The 25,819-nt window shown below is 36.1% G+C and overlaps 1 protein-coding gene across 2 annotated transcripts in view; it reads left to right on the top strand.

The window, feature by feature from the left end:
- The window catches only part of MDGA2 (MAM domain containing glycosylphosphatidylinositol anchor 2), a 788,346-nt gene that overhangs the window by 678,023 nt on the left and 84,504 nt on the right, over window positions 1-25,819 (top strand). For both annotated transcript variants that reach the window (XR_008957193.1, XM_026513664.4), the window contains exon 10: window positions 14,617-14,765. Coding sequence is in view for 1 of the 2 variants with exons in the window: in XM_026513664.4 (XP_026369449.1) it covers window positions 14,617-14,765 (149 nt within the window). In the remaining variant the exon portion in view is untranslated. The remainder of the gene's footprint in view (window positions 1-14,616; window positions 14,766-25,819) is intronic.

Below are 25,819 nucleotides of genomic sequence, written 5' to 3'. Positions count from 1 at the left end.
TATAAGCAACACTGTGACTGTTGGGTATCATGATGGGAAGACAGAGATAACCCAACAAGGTTAACCTGTCGGATTCCAAAACTATTTCTCACAGCTTCCTGATATTATTTCGGGCAGGCATTAGATCCAGTTTGCAGAGGATAGAAACAGTCTGAAATCACAAGTAGTTTCCCCTGAGAGAAAAGAGTTCTCATAATATTTCACTGACAACCAGAGAAGAATAAAACAAAGAAACCTAAATGTAGAAAAGACACATATGTGTATGAATGTTATATGCTTCGTATTTCTGTCGCTAAGAACTAACAGGCACTTAAGAAAGGATCTGTTTAGTACTTAGTACAGTTGGGTTTTTCAGGAGCTATTGGGTGGTAATAAAACCAATCTTTGAAGGAATCAAAGAGCTTTTTAGTTCAGTGGAGTCAAAGCCAACTCCCAAACTTCCAAGTGTCTGTTTAAGCACCTGGCCTCTGTTTATCACCCTGAAGGCATGGTTAATGGATGAGAACAGTGCAAACCTTGTTCCAAAGGCATGCCGAAAACCAGACTGAAAGTGGTCAGGAGAGAGAGTCCACAGATGATGGCCCACAACCTGCTCCATCGTCTTTTCGCAAGAGAGATCTTGTGACAGAGACCTAAATTGAAAAAGTCAATAGAGGCTTTCTTTTTATAAATTCTTTTCAGGCTTTAAGCCAGAGGATAAAACCAAAGTCTCACAATTTTACATTACTTAAGTAAGCCTAACTTAAGAAACCCCCCTTCTTCCATCATTCTAATGAACTTTGTCTATTTCCAAAGAACTCCAATATGACAATTTCTAGAAGCCTCAGCATCTGACTGCAGGCAGATACCCACTTTGCGGTCAGATTCAGACCAGTGCTTCTTAGCAATAGGATAAGAACAGTTATTTGTGCTCTAATCTTTTTCTTGTGCTAGGAGTCATATTCACAGATCTTTTAGTTATTCTTAGAGAGGCAGGGTGATTCGGTTTCAATAACTAGTTTCCTTTATTCACCTCTAAATCCACTTTATTAATTCAAGTTATATGTTTTGGAGAAAATAAATGTTCCTAGAAGATAAACAGCATACCTTCTGGGCTCCTCTCCAAGTCACTTGAACACCTCTTGCTCCCTGCCTAAATGATATCCAGCACATTCATATTCAGCAATGGGCCACCCGCATATGCAGCAAACAGCACTTGCCAAGAAGTTAATGTGCTCTATCAGTACGCCATCGAACATTCAGCTGCCTCAGCCCGAGAGCCACTGGGTCACTTCATCCATCTGTGCCTCCTCCGTGCGCACGCCCTAACCAATGGTCCTTTAAAAGAACACAAGGCTTTACGATATTCGGTGCCATTAAGTTTTTAGGGAATGTATAGCTTTAGGAAAGAATAAATACATTTATTTGCAGCTTATTGTATATTCATTATTCCTGAGTTAAATATTTAATAAAATACAGGTAGCTCTCTTTCTAGAGATTTCGTCAGTCCTTGTCTTTATGAAGTCCTGAGTTGATAATACTCTGAGGTAACAATATAACATGGCAAACCTGGTTGAGTACTGGGATAAATTGCAGTTTCAGTTTCTGTACTCACAATGGACGGAGTAGGAAAGCAGGGATGCTTTTTAGATTAGTGGAAGTGACATCTTATCAGAAAATCCACCAGCCTGTACAGTATTTGGGTGTGAATTAGGGGAAAAGTCCCCTTTAATGAGCAGACGTGGCTCCCGTGGCACGGCAGGAGTTGCAAGAGGAATAGAGGCTGAATTTCAGCCCCACTCACCCCTTCAGCCAGACTCACTTGGTCCTGAGCCACCATTGCCTGGGACGCTGGATGTTAGAACAAAAAAAGGGGCTTTGGATCGCATGAATTCAGAGCATAGCTCTGTTACTGGATGATTGCTTTCTATAGGGAAAGCTGTTTAAGATCGCTAATATTCACTTTAATCTTTTGTAAAAAGAAAATGATAAGAATATTCTCATCCTGCAGGGGACTGAGCATTTTAAAAAAACATAATGTGTGCAAGGTGATTTGTGTAGTGACAAACTGTGAAATCTAACAACAGAAGTGCCTTATAAAAACTCATTTTTCTCTAGGAGAGTTCAAGCATCAATTCTTCCTTAACCCAAGAAAGAACGGTTTTATTCTCTAGACTAAGCCTTCTTCTAACACTTTAGAGGCCACAATTGGAATATTTTCTGTGACCAGGCGGAAGAACACTAGAAGCAGGTTTACAAAGTTATGAATAGGAAGACCCCGGTCGGGTCTTCATGAGAAGTATCCAGATGTATTTGTGGTATATGAAGAGAATAAAAAAACCCTCAGTGTCTGAAATTACAAGACTGAATAAAAATAAATTGAATCTCTAGTATTACACCATCGGTGGGACTTTTACCCTTGTAGACACACCCCATTGCAAATTTTGTGCGTTGGTATTTGTTTGGCACACGGTGCCAGTTACATAACTCCGATTTGCATAAAATTTCCCCGCACTTTACACAACCAAAGGAACTGCCTGTTTCTTGGAAGGAAGGGCAGGAAAGGCTGAAGTGATTGGCTTTTGGATTACCTGTGAGAAGTCTTTTAGGGGTTTCCAGAAAAAGCAAGGGTAAAGTTTGGAAGCTTATACAAATATGGGTGCTAGTATATAAACAGAGATTTTTGGCTATTCCATATATGGGCTCATAAATGCTCTTCTTGTGTATTGAAGGGGAATGTAGATAGTATTTTTGTTTCTTTTCTGGACCACGTAAGAATTAGCAGTTGACTTCCTAAATAATTGGTTGCTAGACACTTCACGGATTTGATTCTCCAGCAGTATTTCTTAGGTGTAGGGTGTATGGGGTGAGTCAGGGCAATAAAACTGGCCGGAGAACAAGGGTCCACTCACTACAAAATAGGGAGTTTGTGTTTATCCCAGGGACTGGACACCATGCACGTTTAATCATTTCCTATTTCTGAATCTGCTTTCGTGTTGTGAAATTTAATGACATCTATGTAATTTCTTCTGCAGTCTCAATTTTGTCCCTGCTCCCTATGCCACCATACATACATAACCCTTCTAGAGTTAGCTCATTTCATAGGCATTGTTGTAATATTTGAAAGAAGTGGCGTGACTCTTGAGGGGATAGCCTAGAGACCTTCACCCAAAAACAAAGGAGAAGCACAAAATCCACCCGCATCCATCATTGTGGCATAGCCAGTGTAGCACTCCAGATGGCTACCCTGACCTTGAGCTTCTCTCACCCACTGACAGTTGACATGTACTATGTATTAATGAATTTTTTAAAATATAAAATAAAGCAAAACAGTTTTGTAGTCTCTCTGCCTCGGGATTATTTCCCACAATGTTTCTGAAGAGAGAGATTTCTAATAATTTCATTTTATCCTACTATTCTTGAAATAATATACATTGAGGAAGGTAGGGATCAGATCGTCTGTTTGAAGGCCAGCTTTCTTTGTCTATTTAGGTGAATGGTGTCACCCCTCTTCCTTCTCACAAAATGTTCATTTGGATCTTTTTGAGGGGTGATCTGCAAACCAGGCAAGGACAGCAGTCTGCATTAGTTAAGTAATTATGATGTTCATATTAAGTTTCAAGATTCACAGCTCAAGCCAAGTAATATCCCTTTGCATATTTGCCCTTCTCCAACTCTGTGAAGACTAAAATAAGTTAATATTTGTGAAAGTACTTTGTAAACTGTAAATTCCTATATAAATTTGAGATACAACTTTTGTCCCTTAAGATTTTGCTTGCTCCAAGGGTCCTTGGTTGTAGTGGTAAGTTATAGTACAATAACTTCTGAACGTCAGCCCCAGATGTATGACTTTCATATGTGTCTCAAATATTGGACGGGGTGGTGGGCAGTCTCTATGGTAAACAGAGTGACTGAAGTACAGAGCCTTTTCTCCTTTCCTCTTCATAATCTCTCCTCCATCAATAATCAGCCATCTGTATTTCGGGAGGGCCTTTCCACATTATTTTGCTTAAGAACATGTGGGTTTTTTGTTTTGTTTTGTTTTGTTTGGTTTATTTATTTATTTGAGAGACAGAGAAAGAGAGAGGGAGAGAGAGAGCACGAGCAGGGAAGGGGCAGAGGCAGAGGGAGAAGCAGACTTCCCGCTGACCAGGGAGCCTGAAGCAGGACTCGATTCCAGGACCCTGAGATCATGACCTGAGCCAAAGGGAGATGCTTAACCAACCGAGCCCCTCAGGCACCTGAACATGTGGTTTTTATACACATAACATTTACTTAGATATTTCCTGGTAAAATTTCAGTGGATTTATAAGTTTCATTTCCAGACTTTCTCTAAACCCTTAGCAATTTCCTATTTACATGCTAAATGTGAAAGCTAACAGTTTCATCAAATCCAAGTCATCTTTTAAAATTTTTGGACCAGATCCTAATCTAAACCTGTTTGGAAAAAAAAAAAAATATTATTCATATTTTGCATCATTTCTGGCAAAGTAATTTCAGAGTTTTAGAGTTAAAGGGGTTATTCATTTAAGTTGAAATGTTATCTGGTAAATACATATATTTATTTTATATTACCCACGACAATATGTATTTGGTGTGTGAGCCAATAACTACTTATATAAATATTTTATTTTCTAGGTTAGAGGTGACTCAATTATGTTGAAATATTGCTTCATTAAAGTCTAAATGGACATTCATTTAAATTTGTCCAATTGAGTTTTAAAATTGCTTCAATTTCCCGTGCTGCTACCATTACAATGAAACCAAGCATGGAACTCTTCCTGCAGAGTTTTATTTCACTTTTTTTTTTCTTTCCTTCATTTTGTGGGAGGGGATACAGTAAGAAATTAATATTTATTTAAATTTATTTCCCCAGTGCTATAAGTATTTTATACAGACTATATCAAATAATATAAACAGAATAAATTGCATATGCAGGTCCACTTGAATCTCCAGAGGTAGCTTTCTCACCCAGCTAACTTCATAAAACAATTGCTGTTTTTGAGAACTGAAACACCTAATTGAAAGAGTCCTTGACAGTAACTAAACGGATCTATTATTAGTAATATTTGCTGATTACACCATATTTATTAATTTTTTATTGTATTAATAAAGCATTTTGACTTTATGGCAGATCCCTGCTCAAATAAAATTATGAACTCCTCTGAGAAGTGTCTTAAATTGGAGGAGGATTTTTAGAGTGGAAAACATATCACATTACCTACTGATGTGGATAGGTGTGGTTTAAGCATTTAGTGTTTTGGTAAAGCAGACCTTTTTTTTGCAAGAAGTAATTACTAAACCATATTACTTCTGAAAACCCTGCCTGGTTGCCTATATCACTATGAGTGATTTCTTTCCTAATAACCAATCACAGGATTCTTGGTAAGTTGTCATCTTTGCGTCTGATCATTTTCATTTAGCAAATAGGCCTGGAGGCCATTTTCTTGGGCCATCATTTTAATGGCCTCTGCCTTCCTAGAGATTAAGAAGAAGGCTAAATTATTAATACTTGAAGATGATTTTAGAAGAATTTATAAAATCGGGTCTTTTGTTCATTCCACATTTCAGATATTGAGGTAAAAATACGTAGACAATTTGAACTCATTACAGTTAAATAATTCTCCAAGTAGGTATTATAAACATACTTCCTCTAGATATCTAATCATTTAAAAACTATCTGTAAAAGAAAATTGAATTATATAGTAGGGTATTATATTCAAGTGAACTTACATTATTGAAACAAACTATTAAAAAACTAAGTTAAGGGATGCCTGGGTGGCTCTTTCAGTTAAGTGTTGCCTTCTGCTCAGGTCATGATCCCAGGGCCTGAGATCAAGTCCTGCATCAGGCTCTTTGCTCAGCAGGGAGCCTGCCTCTCCCTCTTCCTGCCACTCCCCCTGCTTGTGCTCTCTCTCTCTCTCTCTTTCTTTCTGACAAATAAATAAATAAAATCTTAAAAAAAGAAAAGTTTGCCCTTAAGTCTAAGTATTTTCCTTCACAGGCTTTTTTAATTAAGAAAAGGACATGGAATCGACATAATTTCAATTACTTAATAACTAGTGTACTTTATGCCTACACATTTTAATAAAGGACATGAATTGTACAAAGTTATTTCATGATTGTATCATGAGAATCCCACTATGTGGTGGGGAATGGGCAAAATAAGTGATGGTGTGTGTCAGATAGAGGCTTCCAGTTAGGGAATGAATAGGTAACAGGGATGAAACGTACAGCAGAGGGAATACAGTCAACAGTATTGTAATAGGGTTGTATGGTGACAGATGGTTGCAGTTGTGGTAAGAATAGCATAATGTACACACTTCTACAATCGCTACATTGTACACCTGACACTAATGTAACCTTGTGTGTCAGCTGTGCTTCAATAAAAGAATACTCATTAATTCGAGTCTAAAAAATATTACTGAAAAAAATAATGTCATAACAATGACTGATCATTTGAAATTGTATTAACTGTCTCTAAACAGGAAGACAAAGTATGGATAGACATTTCTCTGTCTCAAGTACAAAGGCATTCCACTTAAATGATCTGGTTGTGTTATAAATTGTTACATGTCTTACAATTTTTTTTTTTACAAACTCTAAACAAATCATTAACTGAGAGATGTTGTCATTGACTTCACAGCTGTATAATTTAGTTGTTACGTTTTTGTTTCCCCGCACACTATTGACAAGTGATCACTGCTGAAAAAACTCTTGACATTCAGGTATTGCTGCTGTAACATTCACTTTAATTCTAAGATAAATTGTTCTTTATCAGATACAATAGTTTCTTTTGTCAATATTACTTAGATATTTTCCATTTTTTTCATTCTTCCCTTATATTAATTTACTACCTTTCTAGTCAGATGAGAATAGGCAGAATCCATCAATTCAGCAGTAATTCCTTTATTACTTCCTCTTAATGAGATCAGGCTTAATATTAAATATCAAATATAGGTAACACAGGTGAGTGTACTGAATCTTTTTTCCTTTGACTTCACAGCATTAAACCTTTTTGGTCCTCTGAATACTTCTTATGCCTCCACTTTCAGGATACTAACCTTTACATAGTTTCAAGTCAAAACATTAAGGTTTCAGAAGAATAGGATACCAGGAGGTAATGCAATCCTTCATTCATCCAGGATGAGAAGCATACAATCATTCTCCATCTCAGTTAGAAACTCTAGGGTCCACTCTGGGGTCTGAAGATTGAAAATTTAGTTTACCCACAGTATCCACTCAGGACAAGTGGTAATTGGATGCTTATCTGCAATGATTTTTGAATTAATCAGCCTTTCTTTGTTTCCCAAATCATGTTTTTGTTGTTTTGTTTTGTTTTGTTTTTAACATTATCTTCTTACTGGTTTCCTGCCCAGGGCTTCTCACTCATCCAGTCCACTCTCTTCTTTTCCACCAGTTATAGTTAAAAACTATAATGTGGATTTATATCATATTTCTGATTAAAAACTTAGAAAAATCCCCATATCCATAGAAGCATTTCTTTTCTTTTTTGAAGACTTATTTATTTATTTGTGAGAAGGGGGAGGGGCAGAGGGAGAGAGTGAGAGAGAGAAAATCTCTAGCAGACTCCCTGCTGAGTACGGAGCAAGAGGCTTGATCCTAGGATCTGAGATCATGACCTGAGCCAAAATCAAGAGTCAGACGCTTAACGGACTGAGCCACCCAGGCGCCCCATCTTTTCTTTTCTTTTTAGTATGACTCAAGATTCATTAATTTGAAGAGAAAATATTTATGGTTCCAATGATTGCATGTTCTTTCTTCTGTCCCGTGTGTGTGACAGAGTGGAGTGACAGTGCTGCATAGATTTTTGCCATATATTATGTCTAACGGATCGTGATGAGTAATCGAGTGCCTTAGCTGGTCTATGAGTCTGACTGAACACAGTGTGACTTGACTGTTTTGTTAGCTTCTACTAAAAATGCATACAGGCACAGAGCTGTGATTCTTGTGATTTTTAGAAGTCTTTTTTTTTTTTTTTTTTTAATCAGTGCATCATCAGTGTTTTAAAGTCCCCATGGATCTCTGTGGCTACCCTCCTTGTGAAAATAAATACACATTTGAAAAGTTTTAAATTGCTTTATTATTTTTGATATTTTGCAAGTGTGTTTTTATGAAATTCCTTGATTATTACCATTTTGATTATTTAGTTGTCATTCAGTTTGTTGATTTCACTGAGTTCATTCTGGGAAGTGAAAATAAGTAGATAACACTATAAAATCTTCTATTTGAGTACTGGTTAAAATAATTGGGGAATAATTGGACTATATGGTAAGTAGCAAACATTTTATCATATCAAGACATGTCATAAGTTAGCACTGGCCTACTCCTCCTGTCTTATTCTAGCTCGTGAGTGTGTTAGCAGTCATATAACAGCTGATGAGACCATCCCTGTTCTTCAAAAGGGCAGAGTTTGGTAGGAAAGACGGGCACTGCATGCTACAGTTATACCAGTTCTCGTGGGAATTCTAAAATATTATCCATAATATATTCATTTTTCTCTACCAAAGGCCATGCTCTATTTCTTCTGTTCTTAATCCCTCCATATGCCATCCTTGTCTGTCTGAACACTTTCCTCTTTAAGATCTGTAAAGATGTCAGATATGTCCCGTATGAAGCCTACCTCTGATCCCAGTAGAGAGTATTAATTATTCTTTCATAGAAAGTCCCATAGTATTTGTTTATCATTCTCTATTGTATTTCTTCAATGGTCTTGGGCAGACTTTATTTATAAATTCTGTTGTATGTTTCTATTACCTATAGACTAATCCAGCTGTTCATTGGCTTTCTTGGTCACTTAGTGGAACATTTTCTTGTGTGTTAGTAATGTTGTGTTCTGAATTCAGATTCATTGAGGTTTAATTAAGAGAAATTTTCGGTAGTCTAAATTGAGAGCATGTCTTTCAAAAATAACTTGATATTGGATTTACTCAAGTGGTCCAGTGATGTCATTAGCCAAGGATGATTTTTTTTTTTTTTTTGTTAATGTAAATATTTTTGGCATCTTCCTGTGCTGGTGAGGGGACATTTTTTTCTAGTAGACCCTATGTCTGAGATAGCTGTTTTTACTGATGTTGATCATATGTGGTGGCCTCATTTCCACCTTCTCATCTTGCACTGGCCCATTAACCTCATCTCCTCTGGGCCTAAAATACCAGCTCCCAAGGGTGCAATGACCAACAACACTCCTTTCTTCCCTAAACTCTTATTCAGTGTTGGGTTTTCTGTTCTGTGCTTTTTGACCCTCAAGGAGTAATTCCTTCTTGCTTGCAAGCTTAAAAAACACCTAAGAAAAATTTCTGTTATACTTCAATCTAACAATCTTAGACTGGGAAAGTGACATGTCATAGCTTCTTCCTATTTCCTGAACTTTTAGCTTATGCATAAAATCATATTCTGAAATCTCAATCACTTTTCAGAAGTTATTTGCAAAATAGAGTAAATGTATTTTTATATAAATTCTATTTAAAATTTTGAACAATTAAATATTTTGTCTAGGTATATTTAAAGAATATTTTAAAATCCAAGATCCATATACATAATGAATCTAAAAATTATCTGTTCGTTTAGATAATGAATGTAGTTCTAGGTCATTTAGTCTAAAAAGACTTAAACTGGGACAGTGTTGCATAAAAATGAAAACAGAATGTAAAAGAGAAAAAAAAAATTCTTGGCATGTTTGTTGGAAGGAGGAAAAAATGCCCAGAAGATAAAAAAGAAAAAAATATATTATGAATTCTTTCTGTGTTGACCAGCAGATGTCATCTTTGGTTGTCAAAGCCTATTATTATAAGGGTGTTTCCTTAGTATTACGGTGTGCTTCTTACAAAATGATTGTATTAATATTAAATACAATTGGTTCTGAAATCAGAGAAAAATTTGTGAATGTGTTTTTTTTTATCTTTTAAAAATTATTTTTTAAATAAAATTAGAAAGCACTTTGGTAGTTAAAGCAAAAGAGATTTAGTACAAAGTATGTTCTGAGACATAAACAATAATATCTATATTTAACTGCAACTGGTCAAGATTGTTTCTTTTTTTTTTTTTTTTGAAGATTTTATTTATTCATTTGTTTGTTTGAGAGAGAGAGAGAGAGTGCCCGCACAAGCAGGGGGAGGAGCACAGGGAGAGGGACAAGCAGACTCCATGCTGTGCGGGGAACAATGCCAGGCTCTATCTCATGACCCTGAGATCATGACCTGAGCTGAAATCAAGAGTCAGACACTTAACTGAGTCACCAAGGTGCCTCAAAATTACTTCTTATCAGTAATTATTTATTACTAATCAGTATTGCACACCATTTAAAAACTTTTTCACCTTTGATTCTAAGGTGTGGCAATTCAGCTAACATTAAAAAATTAACAATAAAATAAAATCTTGAACTAAAATAAAACTTTCTCCATGAATCAAAGTCAAAATTTGTAATGGGGCCTGTTTATTTGGTTATTTCAATTGTTGTACACCATCACCTTTTCTATTTTGTTCCTAAATGTCTTTATCTATCATATGAGATATTGGAACAGTTCTTCTTTAAATTATTTTCTATACTGATGTTCCATGAAAGATTATAATGTATTATGTTACTCACAGTAATACAGATATATCAACTCAGATAAAACGTTTTAAAAATATACTGGAAAGGGGCGCCTGGGTGGCACAGCAGTTAAGTGTCTGCCTTCGGCTCAGGGCGTGATCCCGGTGTTCTGGGATCGAGCCCCACATCAGGCTCTTCCGCTATGAGCCTGCTTCTTCCTCTCCCACTCCCCCTGCTTGTGTTCCCTCTCTCGCTGGCTGTCTCTATCTCTGTCTAATAAATAAATAAAATCTTTAAAATATATATATATATATATATATATATATATATACATACATATACTGGAAAAATATACTGGAAAACCTTCATAATAATCTGCAATTAAATGTAAAGATGATGGAATCTTACATTGAAATTTGATCTGTTCGGAATACTTATATAAGGGTTAGATGACCTTGAAAATAATCTTGATAAGCAAATTCATATTATTCACAGAGTCATGAGGATTTTTTTTACCTTCAAGGTTAAACTGCTTCAATAACCTTAAAAGTATTTATTTGGATAATCACTTCTAGAATTAAGGCAATTTGCATTTATGACAGGCAGCCAGTTTCTCTCCTGGCGGTCAGCCAAAAAATAGGATTAGACCACAGGTAATAGAAACATGAAATGGAAGTCAGTATGCTTAGTACAATTAAGGTAGTACAATAAACAGCAGGCGGATGTTTCACGGCACCCTATAGATTGAGACTCAGAGGTGCTTTCATGGCCACGGTGTGGAAAGCCACCCATCTCAGCCCTGCTCAATGACTGGAAGGTATTGACAAAAAAACCTCTAGTGAAGAGAAAATCACAGTCCCCTGAGGTAGGTCATTGCATATTCAGAAAGGATTGGTAGAAAATTTCAACATCAAAATGTGTTTCCTTTTAAAATCCACCCACTGGTAGTCATCTTATTTCATAGATAGGTTAAAATTTGTCTGATTTTCTTTCTCTGTGATAGAATTTTGAGTCTTAGAAAAACTATATCTGCCTATTTTTGAGAGCCTTTTTTGTTCTTTTGCATGCTAAACAAGCCACAGGTTGGGACTCTCCTCTCTCTACTCATTCCATTCCACTGCATCACTCATTTATGAACAAAGTGGTGCTTAGAACTAAATTGAATACCTCCGTATTTCCCCCTTGGTTAAAAAACAAAAGCAGGGGCACCTGGGTGGCTTAGTCCTTAAGCGTCTGCCTTTGACTCAGGGCGTGAATCCAGCGTTCTGGGATCGAGCCCCGCATTGGGCTCCCAACAGCGCTGGGAGCCTGCTTCTTCCTCTCCCACTCCCCCTGCTTGTGTTTTCTCTCTCTCTCTCTCTCTCTCTCTCTCAAATAAATAAATAAATAAATAAATAAATAAATAAATAAATCTTAACAACAACAACAAAAAAGCAACTTCTCCCCTCCCCCCAAAAAACATTGAGACTGTTATCCCCTTAATTCAATGTAGACACTAGTGTCTACTGAAAATATCCCAGGTTTACATTACTTAAGCAGCTCATTACTTCATTTATGGGTTTTGGATGCTTTTTTTTTAAGATTTTATTTATTTATTTTGAGAGAGAGCATGCGTGCATGCACGCCCACATACGAGGAGAGGGGCAGAGTCAGAGGGTCAGTCCTAGGAGCCTGACGTCATAACCTGAGCTGAAATCAAGAGGCAGAGGCTTAAGCGACTGAGTCACCTGGGTGTGCCGGGATGCTTATTTTTAATCAAAACCCCTAGCTCTTTATCTAGGCTGCTACTAAATGCACATCCTCAATAACATTTGGTCTCAAATACAAGCTGTCAGTGATGTTTTAGGTATTAATTTCTTTATTCAGAATATTATTTTCCTCTCATCTAGATTTTGCTCTTAAGTGTTGTGATTCATGGATTCATGGATTCATGCTATCACTTAGTAATGAGGAAAAATACCATAAAGAGATAAAAGAAGCAATAAAGAGAATGTGATGACTCTTTTCTAGAGATCTTCTATGCCCAAGATCTCCTTTTAATCTATTTTCAGCTCAACTGAATGAATATCCTTAGAACATTTTCTTCATTGCATACAATGTTGATTTGGGAGAATTTTTCAAATGTTACTAAAATTTAAGTATTTTAGTCCATGTATTTAATTTCACTAATAAACTTATCAAAAATCAAATTCAGTTTATCTGATATTATTTTTTTCCTGGTGAACCTCTCTGGGATAATAGAGACTATCACTTCTATTCTTAGTGTGCAAAATCCATCCTTTAACTATCTGTTAGAAATTTTTATGAGCCAGCCCTTCTGCAACCATATTAGATGATAAACAACTAATAAAGAAATATGAAAAACCAGGTAAGAGAAGTTCTTGCAAACAGACCCCCATGAGGAAAAACCCAGGAGGACATTTACTATTTAGCCTAATTTTATAAAAGAAAAAACAGAAAAGATGTTGAATGAGGAATAATAGATGTACAACTTATTAACTCATCATTCAGTAAGAATTACAGAGCTATTTGAAAAATCTAAGCAATGTTAGCAGTTTCTATGAGGACAGAGGCTATACTTCATGCATTGTATCCCCATTGCCCAGTATGCTACATGGCATTTAATAGGCTTCCCTTAGATATTGTTAATTTAATAAATAAATACTTATAGGTAAAAAATGGAACGTATAAAAGTATCTATATTTCAGAATATCAAAAAGTTGGATCTATAATTCCAAATGGTCTGTGCACTTTTCAATTTGGTAACTGGAAGAAAAAAAAAAGCAGATGGTTCGTATATGTTGTATACACTATATGCACTTGACATAGGTACCCTTGAACTCTAAATAAAGGCTTCTTTGTCATTGACCCAAGTTCTCGTGTCATTGTTAAGTTTTTGCTTGGGTAATTTCAAATGTATTGACCAAACACAATATAAACACAAATTTTCATTTTTACTGATTTTTTTTTTTTTTTGACAGAATTGATCATTCACTTGGCTGATATACTACTTTTGATCTCTAGGATGCCACAGTTTTTATTTTCCTCCCATTCACTGGTTTGTTCCACCTCAGGCTTTGTTGGGGTTGTTATCTGCTCTCATTTCTCTTAACGTTGGCTTGCCCCAGTGGTCAAGCTTTAGCATTTTTTTTTTTTTTAAGATTTTATTTATTTGAGAGAGAGAGCATGAGCAGAAGGAGGGGCAGGGAGAGAGAGAGAAGCAGACTCCCCACTGAGCAGGGAGCCCGACTCAGGGCTTGATCCCAGGACCCTGAGATCATGACCTGAGCCCAAGGCAGGCGTTTAACCGACTAAGCCACCCAAGCACCACAGGCCTTAGTCTTCTTCTCTATCTACTCACAGTCCCTTGGTGATCTCTTCAGTCTCATGGCTTTAAACTTAGAATCTATCCATATGCTTATGGTTAGCGGATTATAGATCTAATTCAGGCCTCTCTGGAATTCTAGACCAGTATATCCCACTCGATGTCTCCATTTAGATCATTCAAACTGTTAAAAAATAACTTTCTGAAGTTCTCCCCCAAAATTTGACCCTCCCATGGTTTTTCATCTCAGTTGGAAACTCCATTCTTTTAGTTCCTTAGACTAAAACACTTGTAGTCGAGCTTGATTCTTTTCCTCCTCTCACACTGTTCATCTAATCAACCAGGAAATCTTCTTACATCTATTCTCAAAATTCTCCAGAAAATTGGTTAGATTTTATAAGGTTTTTTTTGGGGTTTTTTTTTTTTTTTTTTTTAAGATTTATTCAACAGAGATAGAGACAGCCAGCGAGAGAGGGAACACAAGCAGGGGGAGTGGGAGAGGAAGAAGCAGGCTCATAGCGGAAGAGCCTGATGTGGGGCTCGATCCCATAACGCCGGGATCATGCCCTGAGCTGAAGGCAGACGCTTAACCGCTGTGCCACCCAGGCGCCCCTGGTTAGATTTTAATAATGACTTTTCAAATAAAATAATTACTCACGGGACACATGGTAGAATGTGGTAAAAGGACCAAAAAAGAATAAGCGTGTTTGACTGTCGTATGTCATCATTCGAATTTAAGCACTCTTTCTATTTGTAGGAAAGGCCTATGCCCCAGAATTCTACTACGACACCTACAATCCTGTGTGGCAGAACAGACATCGTGTTTATTCTTACAGTCTACAGTGGACACAAATGAACCCTGATGCGGTAGATCGGATTGTTGCATACCGGTTGGGTATTAGGCAGGTGAGAAATTTAATTGCTGCCTTTTTTTTCTTTTTGTGGTTCTGTGAAGACCTTGTTATGATGATACGTTGCTATAAATTTCTAATCATTTTGCATAAATTCCAGACTATATTTTCCCATACGAAAGATAATTGTGCTCTACATAGAATTGTTCCTAACTATTCACAAATGTTTGGAATTAACTTTTGTGTTTTCTACTGTAACAGCAGACAATTTAAAGTAACATCCTTTGAGCCTCCTGAAATCCTTCACCAGGAGAGAGGCTATAGAAATTACAATGGATTCTTGCTATGAAAGAAACTTAATTAAGATGTGCTCACACTTGCCTGTGCTGCATAATTCTTTGTCATGTTTCCTAAGGATCTAGAAGTCTTACTTATTTTTATTTTATTTCATTTATTTTTAATTTTTTTTAATTTTTTTTATTATATTATGTTAGTCGCCATGCAGTACATCCCTGGTTTCTGATGCAAAGTTCGGTGATTCATTAGTTGCGTATAACACCCAGTGCACCATGCAATACGTGCCCTCCTTACTACCCATCACCGGTCTGTCCCATTCCCCTACCCTCCTCCCCTCTTTTAATCGAAGGGTTTCAAAGTATAGAGAGAGGGTGTTTTAAGAGTGAAGTTAAAGTATCTGAAGAATAGAAATATTTTAGTAAAATGAACAGAAACCATCAAGAACAATGTTTTCCTAAGGTAGCTGAAGATTATGGGTTTTGTGTAAATAGATCTTTTCAAATGAACCATCCTTTAGCCCGGTTATCCTTTGTTGGTGCAAACGATATTTTTGAAATTTGAATGTAAGTCTTTATATTGTTTCCTGTTACATAGTTTATTATGGGGGGGGGGGGGTGACTGTTTCTGCATAACAAAACATTTTCTCCAGAAGTTATTTGATTCCCTCACAACTTTGTATTATCCACAGATTTGTAAAGTGTTGTTTTCCACTTCCTTAGTGAAATCACAGGATAGCATTTTGAATTTCCACAGTAAAAAGGACAAATTTGCTTGGAGAAGGATTGATCGATCACCAATAATCCATTCAGTTGTATTATCATAAAACTTTTTCTACCTTGTTCGAGAAGTTTTAATAAAAGGCTATGTAGGATACCTCATCCAAATTAAGATACATTGGTAGTTGAATATTCTTGTCCTTCTTGTCTAATAAGCCAAAAAAAAAAAAATTAAAAAAAAAATCTTTTCTAGTGAATACATCCTGGTATTTGATAATCGCTACTCCTTGTCTAAGTAATCACAGGTCTCTGATATAGCAGACAGTGCGGATCATTTCTTTTTATTCCTCTTTTACTTCAGTTCCTAAGGAAATCTGAGTAAATCCTAAATCCATATCAAAATTGTTTGTTCTATTAGTTCTAATTGGATGACGATTTTCCCTGATAAAGAAAATATAAACAAGAAAGATTAGCAGTTCTTTCTCCCTCAGCTGGTGGATTTGCTTTTATTCTTTTTCTTTTTCTTTTCCTTTTTTTTTTTTTTTTTTTTTTTTTTTAACTACACACAGCTAACATTTTTAGATCTTTCATATTTGGAGCTTCTTAGAGCATTCTTGACTTTAGACACGTCAACTCATTTTCTAAGTTCTTACCACTTGATTTAGGCATTCACATTCATCTTGCATTACCTCTACTTTGAAATACCTAAGAACCGAATACCAAATTGCTATTATTTTCCTTAGGTGTCTTTTCCTTTTTTCCGGTTATAGCTTTATTTGCAGTGATAGAGTCAGGATTTCATCTTTGGTTTCTCGCTTTCTTGTTCAGGTGTATTTTCTTAGAGTATGTGGGTCATGGCCCATTTCTCCCTGTAAACTGAAGGGCTGCCTGGTTTTCTCTGCAGAATTTACCCAACTCTGCCCATCGTTCCCCTCCTTTGCTCTCATGTTCCTCAAAACTTTCATTCCCAATGTCTCCACCTTCTAAGTCCAATTTAGCAGAAAAGTAGTTACCATTAGAGTCTTCCCCCGAATACATTTTTAGCAGAATTAGACTTCCTCCTAAGAGGGATCCAGCTAATTGAAGCCCTTCCTTCTCGTCCACGTCTTGTACTCATTACTAATAAACTACTTTCTGTATTATGTTTGGCTACGATCACTACACTATTTTCCAGTGGCAGTTTCCCTTCTTTTCAGGTTTTCCTCTCCTATATTAGCATCTCCTATAAATTCCTATCTTTACATTTCTGGATCATAAAACTAGTATATAACTCCCTGATTCGCAATGACGCACATTTCCCAGTCACTGTGTTGTTTCTTGTGAACAAATTAGGTAATTTCCCCCTACTCTGCTACTTTAGAATAAATGCTGTATGTGTGCATATGTGTGTATAAATTTCCCTATGTTTTCCTAAAATTATGAATTCCAGACGTACCTGGCTTCCAATGCTAGCCAGTCTAGCCTCACCATTTTTTAGCTAGATACCCTTCAGCCGGTTTCTGAACATACCTAAGCCTAGGTTCCTACCCTATAAATTGAAGAGAATGATACCGATTGGGCCATTGGACGTGGAGTGGAAAATGTTCTGCACTTGCCCCCCAGGCCAGCTTCCCCTGTGCGGGGCACTCCTTACACAAACATCTGTGGCAATTCTTACACTCATCCACTGAAATTGTGTAAGGACTAAAAAAAGAGAGTGCATTTTGAGACCTTAACACGTCTACTGTTTTTTAGTTTTATTCGGTATACCATATATCCTAGGCCTAAGTGTGATTCCAAGTCATGATTTTCACAAAATAATTTCTGGGCATTTTTGTCCCTATGTCTTATTTTCATTTCAAACCTGTTGCCCTCCATAATATCCATTTTATGGATTCACATTTTTCTCTTCCACCTCGAGTCTTAGTTGAAAGCCTTCTTGATCAGATCAGTAAGGCTGCTGCTAATACTGTTCTTTCTAAGTTCGTGAGATCCCTGCCATTCGCTGGAGGAAAAATACTTCTGGTGTTATAAGCGTTGGTCTGGAAAACAATTCCTGTCTCTCACACAATTTTTGAAGCTAATTCTTTCCTCGCCAAGCATTTTTTCTGGGTTTCTTTATTCTTCAGATTTTCTTTTTTATTTAGAAATGAGTGTTTCTTAGAAAGAAATAAGTGCTTTTTTCTTTATAATGCTGTATTTTAATTGGTAATTTTAGTCAGATACTATGTCTTGCCACAGGAGAGAAAGTTGATATGTATTTTGGGGAGATCGCAATAAAGAGTAATGGCCTCGTGCAGTTCTGACAGCGTGAGTAGGAAGGCAGCGTTTGTAAAACGGAAGGAGCGTGAATATCCACTTGTCTTTTCGCCACTACCATGTTCTGTACACTTACCCTTACATGAAGAAATCTTTACATGCAAAATAGCCTCAAAACAACATTTCTTTTGGAAAATCTCCTTATACACCAAAGTTCTTGATGATAGGAAACCATCCCAGATACAGTGAAACTGATACAGTTCTTTTAAGAATACCCCCCTGCTTAATAATAGGAAACAAAGGCATTTTGTAAAATAAGGTTATTTCTCCTATATTATCTTAGAAAATTTAGATTTCTTCTTTCTCAGGCATGTACGTTTAGATATCAACATTTTTTTTAAGATTTTATTTATTTATTTGACAGAGATAGAGACAGCCAGCGAGAGAGGGAACACAAGCAGGGAGAGTGGGAGAGGAAGAAGCAAGCTTATAGCGGAGGAGCCTGATGTGGGGCTCGATCCCATAACACCGGGATCACGCCCTGAGCTGAAGGCAGATGCTTAACCGCTGTGCCACCCAGGCGCCCCAGATATCAACATTTTTTAAGACACGATCAGATACAAGCATTTTAAAAAAATCACTCTTGAATTCTGACCTAATGATCAGTGTAATGAAGATTTTCTATTACGTACAAATGGCTTTTTTCATCTCCTAAGCTATGTCAGAATCTTGACTCAAGGGCTTTCGAATATAATCACTGTAACTTGGGTGATATTTGAATACACAATGTTAGGAATGTACCCTCAGCAACGTAAGTTTAAAAAATGGATGCTCTTCCCTAATAATTAATATTTATGCCTTTGATTATGAGACCAACTTTTCTACAAGGGATTATTAATAATTTATGCCACATATTTCCTGTTTTTAAAGACTTATTTATTTAGCCTATATTTTTATTTTGAGCCTATGGATCTAAATAATTTCTTCTATCTGCAAAATGTGTCAGTTATCTACCTCCCCTTTTTATATTGAACATAGCTTTAATTATGCGATACATTTCTGTATTAAATGAAGTCTGAAAAACAAATTTGATTCTTTAAAATTAATGGCAGATTCAGCTCTAGAGAGCCCCATTTTGTTTTTCAGCTGGACACTGTGAGAAACCTTGTTATCTATTCTTAAATTTAAGGTGATAAGATCACTGCTGTGTTATTAAATTTACCACAGCTGGACGGAGTTGGTGGACTGAACCCAGCATTTCTCTAGCTTTCTGGTAAAATTGGTTAGTTATTTCAATTAAGCTATTTGGCCTGTATTTAAATATGATAAGGAAATTTCTCTAGAAAATTTGAGTATTGGCTTATATACTTTTCTTAGAAGCTGTTGCAGTGTATTTGAAAAAAAAAAAAAGCACTGGCATTCTGGAGGTACTGTTTTAAGAGACTTAGAGAACAAAAATATCATGTGAAGACAAAAATATTAATGTGTGGAAAAAGTTTTCTCAAGATCTTAATGTCCTTAATTTATACTTTTTAGGCTCAGCTAAGCAATTGTTTAATCTCCTTAGACAGCTACTAGCCTCCAATTATTTGCTTCATTTCTTGCTTAACAGCAAAGAGAAAAGGTTATTTGAATGTCTGCTTTCCTTGGTATCTAAGGAATTAAGAAACAAGCAAAACTCTTTCTGGCTCATCTGAATATACCATAAACAACATAAACATTATTTGGCTACATTTGAAACATACACAGCTATAGTTTCTCATAATAAAGAATTTTAGACTTTCTCGTAGTTTCTTTTTTATACTCTGCCGTAGAGATGCACAATGAATGTGGCTTTTTGACTGTCCCCTGTGGAAAGTAGGATGTGTTATTGAGTAAAATGAAATTGCCACTGTTCCTGTCTTTTTGACTTATGACCTATTGAAATGCTTAGAATTATCCTATTCCTTTGATCACACAGTCAGTCAACAAAACTTTAAGTAAATTGATCCTACAGTGATTACCAGGAGTTCAAGAAGTAAGCATTGCCCTTAGCGTCTTAGTGAAGCAGGTGCTATCAGAGGGTGTGTACAAAATGCTACAGAAACAAGTATTTAGGAGCAGTTAGTGCTGCAAGGCAGTGAGGTTAAGAGACATGATCACCAAGGTACAGACTGGTTTGTTAGTTTTCATAGGTTTATTTATTTATTTTTTTTTTTTTAAAGATTTTTTATTTATTTATTCGACAGAGATAGAGACAGCCAGCGAGAGAGGGAACACAAGCAGGGGTAGTGGGAGAGGAAGAAGCAGGCTCATAGCGGAGGAGCCTGATGTGGGGCTCGATCCCATAATGCCGGGATCACGCCCTGAGCCGAAGGCAGACGCTCAACCGCTGTGCCACCCAGGCGCCCCTCAACCACTGTGCCACCCAGGCGCCCCAGTTTTCATAGGTTTATACTCAATTTCTTTTTCATAAATAGTAATCCTTAATAATGACGAATCGAGAAATCACTAATTGCAAAGATGCTTTTTGGTATAATTATTAGATGAATTTATTATCAATTTCAGTGTGGTCTTCATACATGTGACTGTAGTGACTGAGCCATAGTTTATTTTTCCTTCCACTTAAAATACTTCTTGTTATTTTATTAAATAATTTGGTGGGGTTTTTTTTGTTTTTTTTTTTTTTAGTAAAGCCTTCATGTTATAGTAGATCATAGTAATTAAAAATTTATAAATTTATTCTATACACAAATGACTATATGTGTGACAATTGTGGCTATTAATATGGCTAAGTACCTAGTTTAATGTGTTTATAGAAGCAGAAAATTTTAAGGAACAGGCAGTATAATTGGTTGGTCATGGGGGATGACTTTTAATGCTTTAGCAACTTGTATGAGGAAAGTACTGGCAGCCTGCAGATGCTGAAATATATGAGAGTAATGTACGTGATTGGCTGAAGCCAGTTGGTCAGATTTTGTCCAGAGAGATGTTTGGAGGAACCATTTGACATAGGGCATTTCACACCAGCCTTGGGAAGTCAGTGGGGAATTGATAGATAATCTGAATTCATTGTATAGTCTTTTTTTTTTTTTTAAGATTTTATTTATTTATTCAGCAGAGATAGAGACAGCCAGCGAGAGAGGGAACACAAGCAGGGGGAGTGGGAGAGGAAGAAGCAGGCTCCCAGTGGAGGAGCCTGATGTGGGGCTCGATCCCATAACGCCGGGATCACGCCCTGAGCCGAAGGCAGACACTTAACCGCTGTGCCACCCAAGCGCCCCTCATTGTATAGTCTTAAATCATGAATAAAATGACATCTTCTGTAGATTAATCTGATCATATCCTATATAGTATATTAAATGATATTACAATAGAGGCAGAGAAAAAATTAGGCACTTTTGAAGTAAGGTTGAGTAAGATTTAGATTAGAGTCTTGAAAGGGGAAAGAAAAAAAAATTGAATTAAGAAAATGTTGAAATGGGCAGAACTTGAATACTGATTTAATTTTTGAGAAACAGTTTTTAAAAGTACAGTGACATTTGTTCTCTGCCATTTACTTCCAATCTCTTTAGTGAATGTTCTGGAAATCATCAAATATATAGATGAAGAAGAGAGCAGGTGAGAGAGAGAAAGGTAGAGAAGCCATTTTGTTAATGGTCTCTTTGGCTCTGGAAAAGAAATAAACCATAAGCCAGTTCATAAAAAGTGGTTATCTCCATCTTCCAAATCAAGGACACTGCACATGTACTCTTCATTCATTCCCATAAATACTAACTTCGCAATGTAATTACCAGGAGGAATAAATACAATAAATCTGAGATGATGAGCCATGGGCCTTTGATGTGAAAGGCTTTGTGAAATAGGGGTACTTTGTCTTGGAAAATTCCAACTACTTTCTGAAGAATTTTCTGAGTCTGTGGCCCTTTGTACTAATTTCATTTTGTGTAGTAATACTGCTCAGGAAAATAAATTAGTATTTTCCTTTTCCTTGACCCAGAATATAGTGGAAAAAGAGCAACCTCAAAGAGACTTTTGGAGTGAAAGAGTGTTAAATTATTGACAAAAGTAAGATATTGAATCAAAGTTTGCAAGAATGCTCAGATTTTTAAACTGGACTTGTTAAATTTGAATGATAGTGAACATAAACCAAATAAAGGGAGCCTGGTTAGGAAGATGCTACTAGAATTTGAGTGAATACTTCCCTTCGAATATGTAAGCTTACAGGTCAGAAGCATTAGACACAAGAACTGAAGGCAGCAAAAATGTAGAGACATAAATTTACTGCATGAACACAGCAAGGATAGAAGTTCCAGTGAAAAAGAAATAACCATGAGGTAGAAAAATCTGCTGTGTCATGAAAACTAAGGAAAGAATGTGTGAATGTGTACGGGGTGGAAGGGCTGGTATTTGTAATTTCAAACAAATTTTAAAAGTTTAAAAAGGCCTAAAGATAAAAAATACAGACAAACCAGTGTTGCTTTTTTAAGGTAATTAAGAGGGCAAAGGAAAAAAAAATGTAGATAGGTTTAATATTATTCCAAGGTCAACTGATTACAGGTCAAATTAAATTGCCCGGAGCCTATCCAGGCTGTCCATTTGAATCAGTATTTTATTAAGAAGAGAAGACGGATTCATATATTTCATTGGATAAAAGAACACTTCTTAAATGTCTCAATTCCATCTCTTACAGTCTGTAAATACATGGTTATTATGGATTCCAAGAATTTGCTCCAAATCAAAGAAACTACCCCATAGACATATATATAATATATTCTGTGCTATTATATATATTATATAAATTCAGAGTCTTAAATGACTAGGATTATAAAGGTCAGTGGAAAGCAGTGATTCATTCAATGACTTTTTTTTTTTAAGATTTATTTATTTTAGAGACAGAGAGTGAGAACACAGGGTGGGGAGGAGCAGAGGGAGAGAGAGAATCTCACGCAGTAGAGCCTCGATCTCATGACCCCGAGATTATGACCCGAGCTGAAATCAAGAGTCGGACACTTAACCAACTGAGCCACCGAGGCACCCCTTCACCTGATTTTAAGGGAAAAAAATATCAAAACTCGAAATGGAGAATGGAGTTAATCGAGTCTTTTTTTAAATTAAGCTTTTTATTTTAATTATAGTGTAGTTAGTATACAGTGTTATGTTAGTTTCAGGTGGACAATGTAGAAATTCAACTAGTCCATACAACACCCCTGTGCTCATCACAAGTGCACTCCTTAATCCCCATCGCCGATTTTACCCATTCCCCCACACCCCCTCCCCTCTGGGTACCATTAGTTTGTTCTCTATAATTAAGAGTCTGTGTCTTAGTTTCTCTCTCTCTCTCTTTTTTTTTTTTTCCTTTGCTCATTTGTTTCTTAAATTCCACATACGAGTGAAACCATGTAGGTATTTGTCTTTCTCTGACTGACTTCACTTAGCGTCACACTCTCTAGCTCCAACCACGTTGTTGCAAATGGCAAGATGTCATTCTTTGTTATGGCTGAGTAATATTCTACTGCATATATGCGCCAGCTCTTCTTTATCCATTCATCTATCAATGGACACTTGGGCTTCATTTTCTTTTTTTCATGCTTCAACACTATGCAAGTTGTTTGAATTCAGATTTATATATGGATTTATACTCTATGTTTGTACTCCCTGTACTATATCTGTTAATAAACTGAACACTGTTTTCAAATTTGAGTGTGCATCAGAATCACCTGTAGTGCTTGGGAAAACAGTTTGGGTCCCACCTCCACAGTTTCTGATTTAGTGGGTCTGGGGTACGGCCCAAGTGTTTGTATTTTTAACAACTTCCTGTGTGATCTTGATAAAGCTGTTTCAGGGCCATACTTTGAGAACCACTGTTTCATATGGTCATTCTATATTGAAGAGATTAAGATCAGATTCCATTTCCATCTTTTGGCATTTTCTTATCATTACTATTCCTATATCTGATCTCAATATAGAAAGGACGGATAAATGCTCTTTCAAGCACAGTGCTAGGCAATGCTGTTCAACACCATTTGTGGATGAATTCGAAATTTACATCTCATAATGGGTAACTTATAATGGGTACAGTGAGTTCCAACCAGAGATGTATCCTCTTCTTATGCCTGGATTGATGCATTTCTAAGGTCAGTGATTATTAAAATATTGTTCTCAGTCCACAGTTGATGAAGATTTACCTGGTAGACTGAGAACTCAAATGCAAATAAATGTTTTCTTTACTTCTGGGCAAGATATACACAGTTTCTTAGGCTTATACCTGTATGCATTTCCAAGGATTTTTTACAAAATACCTATCAATGAGGTATTAAAACTTACTTAATTATGGTATGTGTAAACTAAAATTTACATTTGGTAGTTTCCTAATGACTAACTCAGTGCTTCACGAAGGAGCGTGACCACCTTGAAACACTGTTACAACTCCTAAGTGATCATTCCCTCAAATTTCAAGAATGAATGATTGTCAGAGTTGTCTTGTATTAATAATCATTTTCTATTACTTTTTTTCATTTTTAATTATAAATTACCATCACTTTAGCTTTATCATTTTCAGTTTATGTTAGTTTCTTAAGTTGTCTGAAAATGTGGAGTCATACATATTTTTACACTATTTTCATAACAAAAACCTGATTACTTTTCAGCAGTTAAAATATTTTAACTAAAGTGGCTGGAACAATATTGACCTTTGAATAATAAATGCTGAACGTGACAGATTTCAAAAAAATTACATAATAACTACTGCTTTACCATTGCTTGATAATGGATTGCCTGATTTTCCGTTTGTGTCCTCTGGTTCAAGAAGTTCAAACAAGAAATGCAAAATATCATAAAGTGTTTACGTTGCTTGAGGGGACTCCAAGTTCTGGAAACCAGTTTTGAAGAGATAGAGCATGATGTTAGGAATCTGAAGACCATAGTTTGAATACATGGTCTTTACCTATTCTTACCAGCTGTTCTTGAAGGATGTATACCACACAGTCTGATACTATTCTAGTGCCCTATATATACTTCCATATTTAATTCTTTAATCAACACACTGAGGTAGATATTACTGTTATCCTGTGTTAAGGATGAAGAAAGGATGGGGTTAAGTAACTCACCCGAGATCGCAGAGTTAAATCAGAGGTGAAACTGGGATTTGAACCCAAGCCATTTGGCTTGGAGTCCGACAGGTGTAATTGAGCTGAATATTATTACCTGAGCCTCAGGTCTTTTTCTTTATCTTTTTCTTCTTTTTCTTCTTTCCTTTCCTTTCTCCCCCTTCTTCTTAATTTTTTAATAGTAGACTTTCACCTTGTTTTCTAACCCCCTTGTAATGATTTTTTATTGAAATTTAATACCTCTTTTTGTATGAACTTTAGTTGCTATACGTATTTTAAATTATATACTTCTGTGTTTATATTTCTGTGCCCACATAATTAAATATTATATTTTTATTCCTTTAATCTTTCCCATATTTGAGGATACATCTGCTTTTCCACTTAACAGTGTCCATAACTTATACAAACCTTTCTGACTTTATAAAATAAAAAATTGAGGAAAAAATTTCCAATTTATTCAGGTGTGGCATGATATGAATACCTGTTTTTGCTTTTTTAATGGTAAATGAGGAAGAAGTAAAACAATTGTTTGGTTTCAGAATAAATAAAATATAAATTAGAAAAATATGCCAATATAATACTAAATCCCAAAATTTCCTGTGAAATTAGTATCACTCTTGTTTAGATGCAGAAATAATCGTACAAATGTCAAGCTATATAGCCATGTTCTGCAGAGAGTGGTCCTTGGGGAACTGGAATATTAACCTTGTTTGTCTAATTCTGAAATCTCTTTTCCTAACTTCCGTCCTTCGCTGCTGTAAAACTGTGTG

The sequence above is a fragment of the Ursus arctos genome, unplaced genomic scaffold, assembly GCF_023065955.2.
Source record: "Ursus arctos isolate Adak ecotype North America unplaced genomic scaffold, UrsArc2.0 scaffold_37, whole genome shotgun sequence".
Taxonomy (NCBI): domain Eukaryota; kingdom Metazoa; phylum Chordata; class Mammalia; order Carnivora; family Ursidae; genus Ursus; species Ursus arctos.
Note: the sequence above shows the minus strand (reverse complement) of the source record. Positions and strands in the feature narration are given on the sequence as shown.